Source organism: Penicillium mononematosum, assembly GCF_028829835.1.
Source record: "Penicillium mononematosum strain IBT 11891 chromosome Unknown utg000005l:1.0-9366267.0:1.0-9372171.0, whole genome shotgun sequence".
Classification (NCBI taxonomy): domain Eukaryota; kingdom Fungi; phylum Ascomycota; class Eurotiomycetes; order Eurotiales; family Aspergillaceae; genus Penicillium; species Penicillium mononematosum.
Genome location: NW_026643275.1, coordinates 3004613 through 3022963, shown reverse-complemented (window position 1 = coordinate 3022963; position 18351 = coordinate 3004613). Strand labels below are relative to the sequence as shown.

Genomic DNA, 18351 nt, shown 5'->3' with positions numbered 1-18351 from the left:
TCAGAGGCAACCTGCTCTCAGAGAAACAAAAGCTGCACCAGGGTAGGATATTGGCTATCGGGGTCGTGCTGGATAAACCGGGCCGGGCCCCCCGTAGGCAGCGGCAACACGCAACTAAATCGATCTAGTCAGCGCCAGTTCATCGCACAGCAACGGTCTTTCCACGATGAGCGTCCATAAGAGGATAGGTGTGTTTATATGTCTATATGTTTAGTACTCCGGGAGGCATTGTCAAGGCTGACGCAGGCTATGATCAATAGTCGGTATCAAACGCCTAAAAGATCCATCAGACAGTTGGTATGAAGACTGAACCAAGACTGATGGCAGTGGAACGAGGAAGACAAGGGAGAAACGAACCATGCGCGGAAAGTGACAGGTATATGATCCTGTCATCTTCTTCGTCTTACCAGAGCATGGCCCCGAAGGGAAAACAGAGAGCTATGCCGTGTTTCAACATTGACTTCTCGTAAGAAAGAAACTGAAGGGAGCAACAGCAGAAGCAGAGTCCAAGATGAGTGTTGGGAAAAAAGGAGAGTCAAGTGCGGGGAGGGTCTTGCTTTAATGAGTTTAAGAGGTTTACAAAAATGGCAACCGCACCTGGCCAACAATGAAGGAAGGAACCAGCCGCCAATTTCATTGCCTGAGGCAGAAATCTCAGACAGCTTGGAATCCCATTAACGCAGATAACTAAAATCATGCCCAGGTGTGGTTAGCAGCTGACGGTGAGCGAGAGAGTTGATCAAGGCCATTCACTTTCTCTCCCTCACTCTCTCCTCAGATATAGCTCCCAATAGCAGAAGTCCTGAAAATGCCCTGGAGTTCGCTGCAGGCGCCTTCAAACTTAGAGCTAGATTTATATTTGTTCAACGCCAGCCACATTTTTCGTTGGTAGGATCTGCTAATTGAAGAGGTACTATGTGTACGGTTTCAGGACCAATTTCAGTGGTTACGAGACAGTTCTCGAGACTAGACAGGCATGATGGAGAGCTCGAGAGTGTTGATATGCTATGAAATGTATCTGAAATGGAAGATGCTATGTATGCTAAATAAAAATGTCTGGATGCAGTCGTCACTTCATGAAAACCAAGCAGGGCTGCCCGGTTCTTACTTCCGGCGGAAACGCCCTCTACCCCGTGAGGAACCTCCCCTGTTGATGCTTAATGACCGATAGTTCGCATGAGCTTGGGGATTGACCTTCCGGGCATGAGGTTTCTTTGCTTCGGCAGTCTCGGAAGGCTTCTTCGGGGGTTTGCCCATGGGTTCTTGTTCCTGTTGTTTCGCAGCAGAGGATGAAACAGCTTCCTTTATTCTCTCCGAGAAAGTCTTCGGTCTGGCAACAGGTTTTGGCTGTTCTCCAAATTCGGGATCATCATCCGAGTCCGGATCAAACTCGGCCTCGGTATCAAGCTCAGGCTCTGACATGGTATGAAGGGAAGCGGCCTCGTCCGCCCGCTCAATGTCACTCGGGACATCATCCCAGCCGTCACTAGCAGCAGGTTGCTGTTGCGTCTCCGGAACTGCTGTAACATCATCCTCATGTTCCGAGTCCTTATTCGCCGCAGGAGCAGCCTTTGGTTTGGGCTTCGGCTGATGAATGACCGGTCTCATGACCACTCTTCGTGTCGTCCGCTTCTGGCCCTTCTTCTTATATTTCCTGTTCACATCCGGTCCTTGACTATCCTCAACCTGGACTTTGGCAGCTTCTTCCGCCTCTGCCTCCTCCTCCATCTCGCGCATAATCTCCCAGTCTTCGTCCATACGATCCTCTTCCATGTCCCGCAGTCCTTGGACCAAATGTGTTAGCCCTTTGCTGGCAAATCTTTGCGGCTTGCGCGAGACAATAGGACTGAGTCCCGGACCATCATGCTTTTCGCTAGGTGGAGGATATCGACCAGAGTTGGAGCGACGGAGGAAAGATGGTGTCCCAGACTGCGCTTCTTGGGGTGATATTTCAGGCGCCGGGTTTAGCGAATTTGTCTTCTGAGCATCTGCATTATCATCCGCTTCCACCATAGCGGCATAACGCATCGTGGTCGGTGTTGCGAATAGATTTGCGAGATAGAACTGTTTGGTCTCAGACGCAGGAGTTCGTGCAAGCCTGGGCGTCTCCTGCTGAGCCTCTACTTCCGGGACCTCAGGGATCGTCTCCACGGGCCTTCGTTTTGAGGGTGTTCGGAACGTGGCAGCTAGGTTATTACTTTGCCTTGTAGCGGATGGTGTTCCACCACTCCCACCAGATTCAGATAGCATGTCGAACAGGCCCAATGCCTTTCCATCACGCTGAGGCGTAGGCCCAATTGCGGCTTTGAGTGGTGACGGTGCTGGTAGTCCTTGCCGGTGCGTACTGGGACTAAATAGTCTCCGAAGAGTTGACGGCGAGTCATACGGATCAAGTTGTGCAGGGTGGTGTTTGGTGCGATTGTTGGATGGAGTCGCAAAGAGTCCTCTAGACGATTTGCGGGTGTGACTTGAAGATATGCACTATCCTGACCAGGGGAGATGCATGTTTCCGCTTCTTCGAGTGACTTTCATATGGCTCTTGTCGGCTGTTCTCGCGTCGGCTTAGGGATGCTTCAAGTGCCTTGAGGCGACTGTACTCCTTGTATTTAGCCGCTAGTGTATTGAACAAATTCCGAATTAGTACTTTACATCCTTCCAAGTATCATGCGGGCCGAATTCTTGACCTACCGATATCCGCATTTTGTTTGATATCATCGCGTCCGGCTTTCCGGCCCCCATTCGCCGACGCGAAGGCTTTCTCCCATGTTTTCAATTCTGCGCGAACGTTGATAGCTTGAGCGCCGATCTCGGCACTGGAAGTGAGAACGCTGTCGGCCATTATTGCATTGTACGTGTTACGGGCCAACTTGGAAGAATAGCAGTCTGGCCGTAAATCGGTCGATGCGCGTCGCGCGACGCGAACTAAATAACGAAAATTAGACCAAAGTAAGTAGGCGGTCTGATGTTACCACCCGTGGACCACTAAACCTGCTAGTCATCAAGCCTATTCCCAAATAAAAAGGCGGTAAGTTTCTGCCCCAAAAGTGGGGTTATATTGAACTTTAAGGGTAGATCTTTCGCCCTTCGGGGCATATGGTCAACTGAAAATATACAGAGAAGATTAGCATGGCCCCTGCACTAAGGATGACACGCATAATCAAAGAGAAGCTACCTATTTTTTTTTCTTCACGCGAGCTCACTTAAGGTTCTGGAGTACGAGCTTTTTGTGTCTAGTATTGTATCTCAGTACTGTTTACTCCGTTGTTGCTCCATTTTGCCGGTCACGTGCTATCGCCGTTCGACTCACCATGTTGTCACGGTTATATTAGAACTTTCAGGACCAGCTGCACATACTGTGAAATGAAAATATACCTGGAAGTTTTGCCCCTGCACTAATGACGTTATAACACAATCAAAAAGAAGCACCTTTTTTTTCTCCTTCAGTCCTTAAGGTGTGATGGCATGGTGCCTTTCTATATGCTGTTTACTATCTAATTGGTCCTGCGGCTTTAGGAATGTCAAGGCCCACCAGAGCCACAATTGTGGCAGATCCACCTTCCTAGCTTATTGTACCTACGACCTTGGAATATAGTAACGACTTGCCTGAATTATTACGATAATGTCAATCCAAATCTTTGCCATTCATCCAAACTGTGAGTCCCAAAATATTTACAATTTCCATTTGCGCAGCACCAAATGCCTTTCCCAAGGGTACCCTCTGGTTGCAAATATCCATGGATGTGAGCTTCACATTAGTAAACCAAAACCCATTACAACAAGCAGCATCGCTCCGAAGACTCCAGTTGCCCAGTTTAATGTAGTGCAACCCCGGAAAAATGACCAGTTCATAATTGGGATCTACTGCCGCAGGCATGGCTTTCTGGGAACAGAATTGCACCCACTGCTTCGGAGGGGATTCCGTTCGCTGAACCTGGGATCCCAAATATCTTATTCTATACTTAGACACGCCTTGAGAAAGACAGGAATGGCGTACGTGAGACGACGGGAGAGGTTGACAAGCCTAGTGCACAATTGCAATGTCGCACGATGAAATCAGCAGCCAATGCTTTGTTCTTATATCATCCAATCAAATGATCCGGGAGTAAACCTAGATATAGCGGCAACTGTGTCAAAACAAATATATATATGTACTTTGTATTCTCTTTTCCAAAAAGATTAGAGGAAAGACAAGTCCACTTATTGCAGATATCACTAGGTAATCAGCTAGTTCCCGAACATTGTCAGGGAGCTCGAACTGAGCAATATATCTTGGTCGAAGATTTGCGCCAAACACAGATACAATGCTAAGAAAATCTCCGATAACATGACGCAGTTCCACGTGGTGTAAACATATGATGTAATCATGTTCTCCCCGCATCTGGGCAGTCCTTATCATAGTTTCGCATCTCCGCTTCCTCGGTTATCTTTGGCCAAGACCTTCCCACCTGGGCTCCCAATAGGAATTTAGTCCCATTTTGTCTCATCTCTTTCATATCGTACCGCAATGACAACTGTACAACCATGCCCCCAAAGCGTGAACGTACGGTTCAAGGCTCGTGTTGGCCCTGCAAACAACGCCGGGTGAAATGCGATCTTGGGAAGCCATTATGCCAGAGATGTATCTCATCTGGGGCAAAATGCTGTTATGACAAGGTTTTGATCAGGTGGAAAGAGACACCAACAACACGGAGCTTGACCATGTGTCAGTCCCCAATTATGAGCCTCAATATACACTTAAAAGACAACACCTTGACCGTTGGAGACCTCAAGGCCCTCGAGTACTTTCAATTCGCTGTATGGCCTCTTTTCACCACTGCGGCTCATCCTTGCCCACCACCCATACCCCTAGCCATGGAAAGTCAACCGGTACTTCTGGCTGTGTGTGAATTGGCTGAGGCGCATCGCACACTGCGAGACGAGGCTGGAAGTAGCACGGTGAGCGCACAGTTTGATAAAAGAATGAGCTGTCTGGCTGCAGTGAGGGAGCAGCTTCGAAATAATTCCAATCACACATCACTTTCACCTCTGCTGGTAGCAGTCTTTCTGCTCTATTTTCTAGATGGCTTTATTGAATGTGATCATCAATCTGCATCAACGGCAAGTCACCACGTGGGCGTCCAAGCGATTGTCGATCATCTTGGAGGGTTCTCAGCTCTTATAAAAATAGGCCAAAAGGACATCACTATGCTACTATCGGAATTCGCATCCACAGACCTGACAAAGGCTCTGCTGGACGACCGACCCCCTTGCTTTCCTGCTGAAATCTGGACACAGATAGAGCACGGGACAGTGTGGTGGGACCAAGGAACATACAACGGCACGACACTGGCCTCAGTGTTTAGAATCATGTCACAAATGTCTTTATATCGCCAGCAAATCAGGGGAGACCCAGAGACACTCTCGATGGAAGTGGTGCGAGGATTTGAGCGGTGTCTACAGCCATCATACCAGATCCTCGACTTTGACCATCTCAAAAACCCCAGTACCTACACTGTGCATGAATCGACGCTTGGACGAAGGATGCAGGCTGACTCCTTCACACGTGCGTTTCAACATAGTGCCCTCGTCTACCTTTACCGAGCAATCTGTGGCCTTCCACCGAGGCATTCTTTGGTACAACAACATGTCCAGTCATGCGTGGAATGCATCAGAAATATCTCGCCTCTTTCTAAGGCCCATAACTGTATAATATTTCCATTATACATCATGGGTGCCCACACATTCTTGCAAGATCAGCAGGCCTTCGTCTTGGAGAGACTTGATTCTATATACAAATATTTGCGCTTTAACTGTGTGCTGTTGGTTCGTGCAGCCTTGGAGGATTTATGGAAGTCACCGCGGCATGATGGTGATTGGTGGGGGATGTTTAGATCTCTAGGCGAACATGTGCTTGTGATCTAGCTATTGCTGTAATTACTATGAGCGTCCAAGCGAATACCATGCATTAATGACATTTGTCTGCCATGTATATACCTGATAGTGTACCTATACGAACAAGGTTTCTAGCGGAGCAAGTTGATATTTTATGAGGTAAAATAATTTACTCTAGAAAGGAAGACTATACTATCCAAAAAGTCCTATACAAGTCTTGATTCACTAAATGAATATCCAAAAATAGCAGAATAACAAAAACAACCAAATCGAGGACCAAGCTATTCATTGATCCCTATTCCCATCCAACAAAATCCAGAAATTTAAATAGGCCCAAAAGTCACGAGCTAGAAAACCTTCGCCATAATCTTATCCTTTACAGTCACTGGCGCAGCCTCGCGCTCTTGCCGGTAGTGCTCCGTCAGAGCGTCGAAGAAATCCAACCCCGAAACCAAGTCAATGTCCTTGCTCTTGTGGAAGGGGGGTGCGTTTGAATATCTTCCAACTGATACCGATTATACTGGCGAGAGCGATCTATAACAAATAAATCAATCTTGTTAGCTCTGACGATACCGTTTTCCGGAAAACTGCACGTACGATTCCGTAGTTAAAGATGAATGTTGATACTTTCCAGTTGCCGTGGATGAAGACGGCATATCCCTGGACCCTGACGCGAGGTGTATTGCTTTAGTAAACTAGTGTTCGATGTCCTTCAAGGTCAAGGTAGAGGTAGAGTGACATACCAGAGGAAGATGAACGCCCAGAAAAATGCCCAGTAGCCTGCGTAGGGCTGGAACCTTGAGACTCTGGGTAGAAAGCTCTTTTTATCAATGCCTTGGGCATTGAGGGCCGCGTTGAATCGGATCCATGTAAAAGACATGACGGTCCAGTTGCTGGCTCAGTATGTTAGAGTCGATCGGGTGATAATCGCTTGGTGACGTGAGAGTGGAAGGATACGTACAACATAGTAGCAGCAGTGCAGAAGCTAGGTGAGCAAACCTGTTAGCGAAGTTATATTCCACCAGCTTGAAAGAGGACTTACTTCAGAATCCAGTTTAGGACTTCGGCACTGCTGGAGCCTAGAGCGAGATATGCAAGGCAAGAAAGTACCATGACCACGATAACAGCCATGTACGGCACGCCTCTATTAAATAATAAGCAAATGCTTTGTTCCATAGTACCAGTAGGACACACACCTTTTGTTCAATCGTTTAAGGAACTTTGGCGCCCGTCCATCTCAGGGCAAGAGCGTGTAGACTGCGCGAAGCGTTGAATGTATATGCATTCCCAGCGGAGACAATCGTAGTAAGCAATGCGGCATTGACTATGGACGGCAAGACTGGGATTTGTAGACGTTGCATTGAAATCACACTGTGATGTTAGACCAGCTTCCCGAGAGTCTCTAGAACGGGTACCTACTAAGGGGATCCGCCGCGTAGCTGTCCGAGCCGTTTGTAAGACTGCAATAACTAATTAGTGATCCTGAAGACTTGGCCTGAGTATCGAGCCGAGCCTCACATCTGGTCATTGTATGGAACTAGAATCTGCATAACAGGTTAGTCTATCTGGAAGCTGGAGTTGAAGGGCGTTGACCAAAGGCGTTGACTTACCCCAACGCAAAGACAGCCACCAATAAAGAAGACAATAAGACGAGTCATGATGGTGCTGAATGCTCGTGGCACAGTTCGACGGGGATCTCTGGACTCTCCAGCGATCACTACATGGTATTAGCTGGTAATATTTGGAAGGCTGAATGGACTCACTTGAGATGTACTCTGGCCCGCCCATACAAAATGCAGCCACGTTAACGGCGTTTACGAACGACATTAGTCGGTTCGAAGGATCAGCACCAGCCCAAGGCCCGGGGTCTTTCCAGTAACGGAAACCAAATCGACTGCATGGTGTTAGATTCAATTCAGTAATTGCAGGGTATACTTACTCATTCAAAGGGTTTCCTCCAAGCATGACCACGATCGTGTATACGATAAGACCCGTGGCCAGTAAGACCTTGCCCAGTGCGAGCCAAACTAAATTGTTGGTTAGAAGTTAATCAAGAGGCGCTGGAAGACGTACACTCAGCTTCTCCGAAGAGATCGGCTCGGTACACGTTGATTGCCAGATAAAGAACGAGCGAGACTGATGTTGTCAGTAAATTTAATACCAATCCATGTTAAAAAAGCCTACTTGAGATTAGAACGGCAGGCGATTGGTTATACCCCCAGTATTCAACAAGTGTGTTGATAACCGTGGCCTCGAAGATGACAAAGGACGTTTGGGCAAACTGAAGCGCATCATTAGCAATAACTTTCTGAAAATACCGAGCTGTACAGTACTAACAAAGTGGTTATAACCAACTGCTACCCCAGCGCAGGATCAACCATTCGACCTGCTAGACGAATGAAGGCCCCATCGAGTGGAAACAATGTGACGATCTCAATCTCTAGACATTATCAGCACCTCGTTACACGGTCGGTAACGATACACTCACGGCATTGAGCAATAGAAAAGACTATAGTAGCCCAGAATATAAATGCAAGGAATAGGCAAAGGGGCCCGGACATTACCCCAGATCCAATGCCTACGAACAAAGCGCTGCGGATTGTCAGTGTGACATCGGGTTGATGGAAAGTATGCTTGGTGACTGACGCTCCAATTGATCCAGCAATTGCAGTAAGCTGGATCTGCCTCGGGTTCAATCGGCGATGGTTCACTGCTTCTCTTATGGCTGCGCTCAACTCCGTCTCATCGGACTTGGAAGGGTCTTCAGGGCTCCCAGGCTCCTAAGCATAGCTCGTCAGCCGAATACCAGATACAGAGGAAGTATAACGAACAAAGGCTACCTGCCCAATATCGATAGAGTCGGTTCTCGACATTGCGTTTTCTTTTTTGGACGGCTGAGTGCCATTGTTCGAAATAGCGGTATTCTCCATTGTGGCGGAAGGGGATAGACACTGAAAACATGGAAGGAAAAACCGTGATTATGTACCAAATCCGTAACTAGGGAACCACCATCCAGTGAGAACCAAGATAAAGCAAAATAACTCCCAGCGCGGGGGAACCGCTAAGAATAGCCGCCTGGGCATCCTCATCTGCCAGATAACCTCTGCATCTGGAACAGACCACAGCCGGCCCGGTATTCCACCAGGAAACAGATAAAGAAAACGTGAATTGGGGTAAGCTGTCTGGGGTATGGCTGGGAGGTTCGTTCCGATTGAGAATGCTGATAGGAGGAGGCCGTGGAGGGGAAACAGCAAGGATCCTTTGTAGGTCCACCTTCGAGATACCAAGGAAGGTCGAAGCTATCTTTGCTGAAAACCCCAGGCCGGGGATTTCCTGGCCTGTGACCCGTGTCTTGTTCTATTAAAACCAGCCGTGATTCCAGCACATGTGTCGTTCCCCAGTAGTTATCTGTTCTGTCTGATAGGCATATCACCATGGCCCCCTCACTCGTCACCATCGACTCCTCTGAACCTCTCGAGAAGATTGTCAAGATCATTGAAAGAGATGGCGGGGTTATCGTTTCCAACTTTCTATCCCCGGAGCTCTTGAAAGAATGCATGGATGCGAGTGAGTCCGTCCACCATCCATAATCAACAACAGTACTAAACAACTCCAGTCGAGCCATTCTTCCAAGGCCGCAAGACCTACGATTCTAAGGCTACTCACGAGGAACTCGGTCCAGACTTCTTCCCAGAGGGATCCCAGCGTGTCTATGTAGGTTCTCGCGCCGCCATCAACACACATAGCTGACATTCCCAGGCCCTCCTAGCCAAGATCCCAGACCAACTCACCAAAATCGTACGCCTCCCCGTTTGGCAAGGCATCATGGCGCAGTTCTTGAAGTAAGATTCTCTTCCCCCACAACTTTCTCAAACGCCCAAACGGCGGTACTAAACTATCACCTCAAGTGATGAGTTTTCCTCCTACACAGGAGATAGGCTTGTCCCCCAGAAGAGCGGATATATGCTCGCTTCCACCGCAGCTCTTCGCCTGGTCCCAGGAGCTAAGCCGCAGCCCCTACACAGAGTAAGCCAGCCTTTACCTTGCTTGACACCTCGCCTTCAAAAGAACATGCCTAATTAAATCCTGTCTCCCAATCCAGGACCAAATTGCCTACCAGACGCGACCAGACCCCAACAACCCCTTCTTTACTCCAATGATCGGTTGCCTGATTGCAGGATCCAAGAGCACCTACAAGAACGGGGTAAGTCCGCTTCACAGCTATTATCGTCTCCCACAATACCAGCCATCATCAACTAATGACCTGGATCCCACTCCGCAGGCCACCGCGGTAATCAGCGGTAGCCACCTCTGGGGCCCCGAGCGCATTCCCAAGGTCGAAGAATGCACATACGCAGAGATGGAACCGGGCTCTGCACTCTTCACCCTCGGCTGTAAGTCTCCAACGCAATTCAACCTACTCTTGGGTTCTGATTTAATTTATGACTTGACGTACCGTGACTCACCGTTCCTCTACCTAGCAACCTATCACGGCGCCGGTGAAAACAAATGCGACAAGACCGACCCGTTGGCTCTCCGCACGCTCTTTGCCGTCTTTGGGTAAGATGAGCGTCATCTATCGTACAGTTTCCCCTCTTTCGATATGCTAACCCCATCCGTCCAGCCAACGAGACTACTTCCGCCAAGACCAGGAGGAAGTCCTCTCGACGCCCATTGAGATCGCGCGTCGACTGCCCGAGGATATTCTCAAAATCGCTGGTTACTGTACGTTATAACTTACTTATCGTAGCCCTGCACTGTCTTGTCACTAGTAGAAACAACTAACCCATACACTGGAATACCAGATAAAGCCGTTGGCGGAGTTGGTTACGTAGAAGATCACCAGAGCCCGCATGAGTTCTTGCATAGGGACGATCTTGGGACGGGCAAGTTTGGGGTTGCCAATTTGGCTGTTTGAGTTGAAGTTTTCAGTCTTTTTTTTTCTATATTATCAGTCAAATGGAATGAAGTGTAATATTTGGAGTCGTGACGCCCCGTACTGAGTTAGGGTTCTCGGATATCGGTCCAAGCCCCCTTTTTCCCCACCCCGGCAAATAGAATATCTGACTCGCGTTGTCTGGGGTGTGGCCGGTTCTCTGGGTAATTACCTAGTCATGGCAGGGACTGCCAGTTAATATTGTTATACGGGGTTCAACTTCCGGACTGGAGAGTATCCTTAACATTGAAATTGAAATCTTATGTAGGACCCGATCATTTTTCGGGACGCCCATATCCAATACTTCAGTAGCCTTATCATCATCAAGTGATAGTATCATCATCAACCGATAGCACAGGTGGCTATCTCCAGATAAGGGTCGCACGCGTCTCCGAGTTCGAAGTAAAGTAAATCCACGAGTCAGATCAAACCTCTTGGACCTTCCTTCGAGTCCAGGGTCAAGTGACCGTACGTGACTCCGGGTCTGCTCCAGGGCTATTCTAGTGGCGTAAGCTAATTTTTCTAGGTTGAGAGGAGATAAGCTCGGATCGATGGTAGACGATGATCTTAGACTATCTACCTAGGCCTGGACAATCCCCGTCCATGAGGATAGTTCTGTATAAGTATACGACTATAGAAGACTCTAATTTCTAAGCACTTCTATAAACACGCTATCTAATATAAGTCATTATAATATAGATTATGAGACATGAGTTTCTAGATAAATGAAAAAGGCTTAGTTCAAATGACCTCGGACTCCCACCGTACCCACCCCCTGTCTAGAGGCTTGGACGTGCGGGGGTGAGATTATAGCTTTGATGCCAGCGAAATCCGGCTCCAGCAACCTGTTCAATTATTATCACTTTGCTTAGACTTTCGCAATGACCGTATCCTCCGAGCAGTCCCCGTTCGATGAATAGTTTGATGCTCTCGTGAAAGAGCAACTGGAGAGATGGAAAGTCCCCGGCTTGAGTATCGCAATTATCCACGACGCCAAGACCTACACCAAGGTAATATCACCGATCCATTTGATGTATCAGAATGCTCATAGAGGACAGGCATATGGAAAAGCAAAACTTCCAAACCACAACACAGATCGACCATCCCGGGAAATGACAACCGATGCATTGTTCGCAGCATGTAGCACCACCAAGGCTTTTACCCATGCAGCGATTTCCATAGCAATCCAGGACAGCAAGGCCACTAACTTCCCGATCGACTGGGATACACCTGTTACTTCCCTAATTCCAGAAGACTTTATCCTGGAGAACGACTACGCAACCAAGAATATTACACTTGAAGATGCGCTATCGCATCGGTCGGGTATGCCGGAGCATAATTGGGCCTTAGCTCTGTTGAAAAAGAAGGGTTCGACGCCGGGCTCTATAATCCGCGCGATGCGATAGATGCCCCTTGCAACACCGCAGTGCACCAAATACCACTACAGCAACTATACGTACATCGCTGTTTCACATGCGCTGGAGCAGCACACCGGCGAGAAGCTGGGAGCTTTCATGAAGAAACGCATCTGGGACCCGCTCGGTATGAACGAAACATTCTTCTCGCCAAGCGAAGCAAAGGCAAACCCATCAATCGCTGCAAAACTCGTGCAAGCGTACGCCTGGGTCCCTTACGACGGAAGGCGGAAAGTTCATCCCACGACCACAGAATGACTGGCCAGCTAACAGTGGTGCTGGTGCTATTTGTCAGTAACGTTATCGACTACGCCCATTGGATGCGAGAGTCGATTGAAAAGACCGGGCCACTGAAAGGACATGACGGCTTAACAGATCTGCGGACAATATATTTCCAGAATGATGACTTGAACTTGCCAGCTCCGTACCATGCGTATGCGCTTGGATGGGTCGTGCATAACTACCGCGGCCAGCATCTATACAGCCATGGCGGTGGCTGGCCTGGCTATGCGAGCTGGGTGGGCTTCGTCCGCGAGAAGAAGTTTGGATTTGTGGTTATGGGCAATTCCTCTTTGGCTCGATATGCCGCGTTTAGATTGGTTACTTATCTTTTGGATAGGCGACTTGGTCTATCGGATGATCCGAAATACGAGCAGCAGATTGCTGCTTGTATTGCAAGACAAACGGAGACATAGTCTAGTCTCAAGAACGAAGGCAGGGAGGACTCGGAGCGAAGGTTGTTCCCTCCTTTGCCTGATCCTTCGATCCCATGTGTCTTGCATATGTCTGGATATACTGGAACATACAGACACCCCACAGGTGCGACTTTTACCATCCAAATAAAGGATAACTGGCTTATTGCCGACCTGCAGGATCGTGTCATTCCGTGTAACCTATCTCTTGTTCATGCAAGTGGGGAATTCTTTATTGGAAGCATCCGTAATGCAGGGTTCGACTTGATGCCACCCTTCGCAGTGGAATTATATACCAATGCTGCGGGTGTGGCGGAAAGAATTGGCCTTCTTTTGGAACCTGCTCTGAGGGGGAAAATGCTCTGGTTTGACCGTTGTGATACTTAGGTTTTTATGTTGCTATGCAAGAGGCAGAAAAAGAGCGAGAAGGATACATACGGATGGTTCAATTCTTGCCCAAAGACCCTGACCTTCCCCGTTTCCCTCGCTATGAATGCATTAAAGATCGCCATTTGAATCAAACCTAAGCCTAGCGCTATTAATTCCAATTACCAACTCGTCAACCCTTTCACCCGATCAAACCCACCCCTCAACTGTGACTCAGGATGCACAACCTTTCCCTGCAGAACAGTATACTTAACAATGCCCTCACAATGCTCGGGCCGGACACGCGCAAGCCAAATCATCTGCTGATCCTTCTTGCGATAAATCAAAACATTCGCAGAGAACTTGTGCCCGCCGACATGCGACACGAAGAATATACCCACCCCGCCAGGCCGGGAGTCATCCGCATCCCGGTTCAGTCCCAGCGGACGAAGATGTCGCTCCAGCTCGCGCTTAATCAGTGGCGCTGTAATACCACAGCGCGCATCTCGGCGTCCGTGCGAGCACAGTAGTATCACGTAGTCAAGTTCGCAGGCCGAGCGCTCATCCCGCTCGCGGGAGAGGTGGTCTCGTTTCCATTTTGCTGGTTGGTGGGGTGGTCGATGAATCTGGCGACCAGGTCTGGAACGTCTGTTTGTGTCACCGAGTCGATGTATGTGAATGATGGTAGAATTAATACTGTGGTAGGTTGGTTGGAACTTTCGTCTGTGGGTGGTTGTTCTGGAGGAGTAAGATTTGATGCCGAGACTTTGATGACCTGGATCGGGTGTTAGTGGGGGTAGGCTACGTGGGAATTTCAGAGCTTACGCCATGGTCTGATCTTGCTTCATCGAATGCTTGCATCAAACTTCCTGTTATCTTTTCGACATGTTTTTCCTTCCAGTCGGATTGGCCCGTTGCCACGAGAACGTGGGTGTGAAATTCTTTGATCTGGCCATAAAGGGGTCTTGACGTTTCGACTTTGACTTTTGACGGAAACTTGACTGTGCAGTCGGCGCAGTCCTTTAAGCATTCGGGGCCATCCTCTTTGGGGTCCACTTTGGGGAAGAGGTAGTCATTGGTCCCTGTGCGGCCGAAGGAAAGCAAGGAACGCAGCATGGTCGAAGGTGTTATTAAGTTGTGAAGGCAAAGTTGCAAGTTGAAGGTTGAGTCCAAGTGTTTTTGAATTTGAAGGTTGCCTGGAGATCTGGAGATGTCTAGGTAGTTGTAGAGCCCAGTATCTCCGAGAGATGCACCGAGTCGGAAAAGCCCGAGCCCCGAGCTTAACAGGGTTATCTCCAGCCCCGGGGAGACTAGGATGATGTTTAGTGGAGATGATTCCTTTTGACACCCCGTTTTATCTTACTTGTTATATTAAGTCTAACGCTGCGGGGACTTACGGCCACTTAGAATGCATTTGATCTACATCTCCGACGCGGAATCCACCTTGGAAGCTTGGAATTGGTTCATCTGGCGAGCCTAAACATATCAGTTTACTCACCTTGAATTTAATCACGTCTTCGAAAAATAACATATACTGCACTGTCAGTGAGATTGCGAGACAAAAGACGGTATGAACATCGCCACCTTTGCTTCTACCTTCTACTGCATCGAAAATCGTATTTAGAGCAGAAATAGAAGGGCATATGCGACCGAAAAAGGCAGTACTGGTGTAACGGACTTTGAAACCGATCAAACATGGGCATCGGGTGTCTCCCAGGCTTATACAGTCCCATTGTATGAGTAACAATGAGATGAAACATCTGCACACGGTATACTGCATGGTTACTCGTATGAGCATGGCGACCAGAGGAAGGGAATCGGGTCCCACGCGTACAACATATAGGGACACTGTTGATATCGACCTTGGTGATGGCGATTCTCGTGATTCGAAACCGGACCAACACATCGGGATTACCGCGTGTCATTGCCTAGAGATTGCCAACGGATGTAGTTACCCATTTGCAATGCTTGAATAATTTCCGGTTGGAAGATTTTCAGTCCCGAAATGTGTCAGCCGGGAAGATAGGCCCATGTCACTGAGCTAAAGTGAGCGCATGCCGAGCGCCTTAACAGGGGTCCAGTTTGTTCACGGAACCCTCGGGACGTGGACTTTGTGGGCCTGGAGAGATAGACCCGAAATATAATATACAGGATGGTCCTCAATAAACAAGAAAAGAATATAAATCCCCTTATTCCTTTGTCATTCAAGTGATAGATTAAGGAAAGGAACAAAAGAACCAAAAAAAAAAAAGGGACTTCGGTCAGACTTTCCACATTGGGTCCCACGAGCGGGACCACGTAAGCCGGAGAAGCCAATTCCCAGAACTTCCACATCTCGGACGTAAGATCCTTCCTATACAATATAGCTTGTCTCTAACGAGTGTATGGATGTTCAAGGGAATGTCCAACCCGAGCGCGTGCGCAAGCGTCGCCGCCGCACAATGGCGTGCACGCAGTGTCGCACGCGCAAGTTGCGATGTGATCGCGAGTATCCCACTTGCAGTCGCTGTTTAAAGAGCAGAACTCCGAGCAAATGCACATATGAGGATGGCTTTTTATGGCAGCAGCCCACTACTGTTCCGACTACGGCATTTGCTGCCGACCGAGGGTCTGCATTATCTATGCCTAGAGATACCCCAATCGAGACACCTCCGGACTCGGGAATACCTCCAGTGTCAACTCGGTCGGAACCTTTCCCCACTAGTGATACACCTCGTCTGGCTATGGCCGGCGGTCCAATGCATCACAATTATCATGGTCTTACGGGACATGCTCTTGCACCGCCATATAGAAGTCGACCACACGACAAAGAGCGGAAGGACTGCTTTTTGGAGACTGTTCTCGGGGCTCCTAAGGCTGCTGTCAATCAGGAACCCTACGTGAACGTGGGTGTTTTACAGCGTCCGAAGCGTCCGGCGCCGGCTGAGCGGGAAATGCAAGCTCCGTCGCAGGCCGACGATGAGCACATTGATGAAGAAGAGGACCCGTTGTTACCTACGGACCAGCTCGACCTTGCTCCTCGCATGATGATGAGGGGCCGTGAAACTCAAACGCGGTTTAGTGGATCGGGCATCTTTGCCAGTTTAGTAGCACAGGTCTGCTCCTGCCCTTTAGGTTCCAATTGCCAACAATGGCAATCACAATACGGAGGCTGACATATTCGTAGTTTCCGGATATAAAATCTTTTGCGGAAGAGATCAAGCTTTCTACCCCGATCTTCGCGCAACTTCAGCCGGACCTGAGAAGGGTTAAGCGCGGGCTATTGAAACATATGGTGCTCAGCAGGCCCTTCCCCGACCCTACGACGGCTTCGCTAATTAGCATGCTGCCCTCGCGCGGTGTGGTCGATGAGCTTGTTGGGTTGTATATCACTTATATCGAATCCACTCACCGCATTCTTCATGTTCCATCCTTCTTACGAGAGCTTGACCAATTCTGGGCCATGCGAGACAGCCCGGCCTCAATATCTGCTGGCTTTACAGTTCAGGTACTGTTGGTCCTTGCTTGCGCGTGGAACCTTGCGGATTTTGCTAGTCTGCAGTCAAAAAGTTCGGGCGAACTCAAGTGCCAGTCTGCAGTGGAGTGGACGCTCCATGCAGGGAAATGGATTGAGAATCTTCACACTAAGCGTCCAGAGATCACATCAATGCGACTCTCTATTCTGTTGATTTTAGCGCGCAATGCTCACGGAATGAGACGTAGCCAGGCTTGGCTCGCAACAAGTACATTGGTCAAGCAAGCAATGATGGCAGGGTACCATCGCGACCCAAGCCGATACGCACGGATCTCTGTATTCAACAAAGAAATGCGACGGCGACTGTGGACAACCATTGTGGAACTGGACATACAAGTTGCTCTTGACAGGGGAATGCCACCGTCAGTACAAAGCTTCGACTATGATGCAGCTCCGGGGATGAACATCTACGATGACGAGATCCACGAGAACAGCACCGAAGTTCCCGAAAGCCGGCCATTGAGCGAAGTTACCGACTCATCGTTCCAGTCTATCCTGAGTCGCTCGTTACCTCTCCGCCTTCAAGCATGTTCTCTCATGCATTCGCCACGGATCAGCTGTCGATACGAGGATATTCAGCGCCTGGACAGTGAGCTCAACCGGCATCTTTCTCGGATTCCTGCATGGGTGGCACCAGACCCCAACGACATCGTCGCCCAACGCAAAGTAATGTTGTGGAAAGGATTGATCGAGACTAAGCTTTGCCAGTCTTTACTGTCTGTCCACACCCCTTTTGCCATTGAAGCACGACGAGAATCACTCTTTGCTCCCTCCGCGCGTACTCGCATGGATGCCGCAACCAGAATACTGTCAACCCAGGGCCGGTTACACCAGATCTCGCGAACGCTCTCGTTATGTATGCTTGGCGAATGGACTATCCAAGCCTACATTTCCATTTGCCAAGTGCTACACACAACCGAATTCGACACCTGTAAGTTTTTCCTAATATTCGGTACTTCACTATCAGAGCTTCCACTGATAACTTGCAGCTCCCCCTCCTATCCCACCTCCTCGACCTTCGTCCTCCATAATATACCCGGTATCCCCGAATCGCTCATATCGCTCGTAGAAACAGCCCTGATCGCACTGGAAGAGCGCTCCCTTTTGATGACCAAGGGAGCAAAGGACTATTATTTCCTCTCAACGATCGTCGCACTAGTCAAATCCCGACTCTGGCCGTCACAGGCAGCTATATACAAGCAACAAGTTGTCGAGCGAGTCCTGTCATTTGCGCAGATTCTCTTCTCTCGACACATGCACTGCGACCACCTCGGCGACAAGGGGATGGGCAATTTCAAGAACAACCAGGTAGCTGCCTTTATGGCGGCTCCAACAATGGCACCAGTGATGCAGCCCGAATTTGATCCCAATGGGATGCATCCGTCGCCGCAGCCTGGCGCCATAGTGAGTTGCATGTTCTCCTTGGCTCTTGCGTCTTTGCTAACTGAGTTCCCAGCCGCCTGGCGAGTTCGATCCTTTCTTGGAGATCTTCGATTGGGAAGATCTGACAAGCATGACGTTTCCCTGTTGAGCAGAGCGGTTCGAGCAGGTGTTGAC

General features: G+C 49.0%; 7 protein-coding genes across 7 annotated transcripts; 4 read left to right on the top strand and 3 right to left on the bottom strand.

The window, feature by feature from the left end:
- Positions 1 to 1104: 1104 nt before the first annotated feature.
- On the bottom strand, positions 1105 to 2839 carry sld2 (the record flags this gene model as incomplete). The annotated part of the gene is given in 3 exon segments (XM_057296013.1): positions 1105 to 2481; positions 2492 to 2613; positions 2689 to 2839. 3 exon segments carry the CDS (start codon positions 2837 to 2839, stop codon positions 1105 to 1107), a joined length of 1650 nt encoding a protein of 549 aa, XP_057143895.1.
- A 1877-nt stretch (positions 2840 to 4716) lies between these two features.
- N7519_009239 (uncharacterized protein) lies at positions 4717 to 5672 on the top strand (the record flags this gene model as incomplete). Its single annotated transcript, XM_057296012.1, has 2 exons — positions 4717 to 5493; positions 5559 to 5672. The coding sequence occupies 2 exons, from the start codon at positions 4717 to 4719 to the stop codon at positions 5670 to 5672; spliced, it is 891 nt and encodes a 296-aa protein (XP_057143894.1).
- Positions 5673 to 6218: 546 nt separating this feature from the next.
- N7519_009238 (uncharacterized protein) lies at positions 6219 to 8801 on the bottom strand (the record flags this gene model as incomplete). Its single annotated transcript, XM_057296011.1, has 15 exons — positions 6219 to 6341; positions 6469 to 6556; positions 6615 to 6764; positions 6833 to 6856; positions 6914 to 7015; positions 7068 to 7107; positions 7291 to 7331; positions 7390 to 7415; positions 7482 to 7588; positions 7635 to 7765; positions 7811 to 7898; positions 7945 to 8007; positions 8056 to 8152; positions 8436 to 8651; positions 8703 to 8801. The coding sequence occupies 15 exons, from the start codon at positions 8799 to 8801 to the stop codon at positions 6219 to 6221; spliced, it is 1395 nt and encodes a 464-aa protein (XP_057143893.1).
- Positions 8802 to 9305: 504 nt separating this feature from the next.
- On the top strand, positions 9306 to 10789 carry N7519_009237 (phytanoyl-CoA dioxygenase family protein; the record flags this gene model as incomplete). The annotated part of the gene is made up of 8 exons (XM_057296010.1): positions 9306 to 9438; positions 9488 to 9585; positions 9631 to 9713; positions 9780 to 9897; positions 9974 to 10075; positions 10154 to 10431; positions 10496 to 10596; positions 10644 to 10789. 8 exons carry the CDS (start codon positions 9306 to 9308, stop codon positions 10787 to 10789), a joined length of 1059 nt encoding a protein of 352 aa, XP_057143892.1.
- Positions 10790 to 11919: 1130 nt separating this feature from the next.
- N7519_009236 (serine hydrolase domain-containing protein) lies at positions 11920 to 12917 on the top strand (the record flags this gene model as incomplete). Its single annotated transcript, XM_057296009.1, has 3 exons — positions 11920 to 12125; positions 12255 to 12422; positions 12476 to 12917. The coding sequence occupies 3 exons, from the start codon at positions 11920 to 11922 to the stop codon at positions 12915 to 12917; spliced, it is 816 nt and encodes a 271-aa protein (XP_057143891.1).
- A 545-nt stretch (positions 12918 to 13462) lies between these two features.
- Positions 13463 to 14396, bottom strand: N7519_009235 (sucrase/ferredoxin-like domain-containing protein; the record flags this gene model as incomplete). Its single annotated transcript, XM_057296008.1, has 3 exons — positions 13463 to 13906; positions 13978 to 14055; positions 14106 to 14396. The coding sequence occupies 3 exons, from the start codon at positions 14394 to 14396 to the stop codon at positions 13463 to 13465; spliced, it is 813 nt and encodes a 270-aa protein (XP_057143890.1).
- Positions 14397 to 15664: 1268 nt separating this feature from the next.
- On the top strand, positions 15665 to 18325 carry N7519_009234 (putative C6 transcription factor; the record flags this gene model as incomplete). Its single annotated transcript, XM_057296007.1, has 3 exons — positions 15665 to 16375; positions 16447 to 18198; positions 18251 to 18325. The coding sequence occupies 3 exons, from the start codon at positions 15665 to 15667 to the stop codon at positions 18323 to 18325; spliced, it is 2538 nt and encodes an 845-aa protein (XP_057143889.1).
- Between the last annotated feature and the right edge of the window lie 26 nt (positions 18326 to 18351).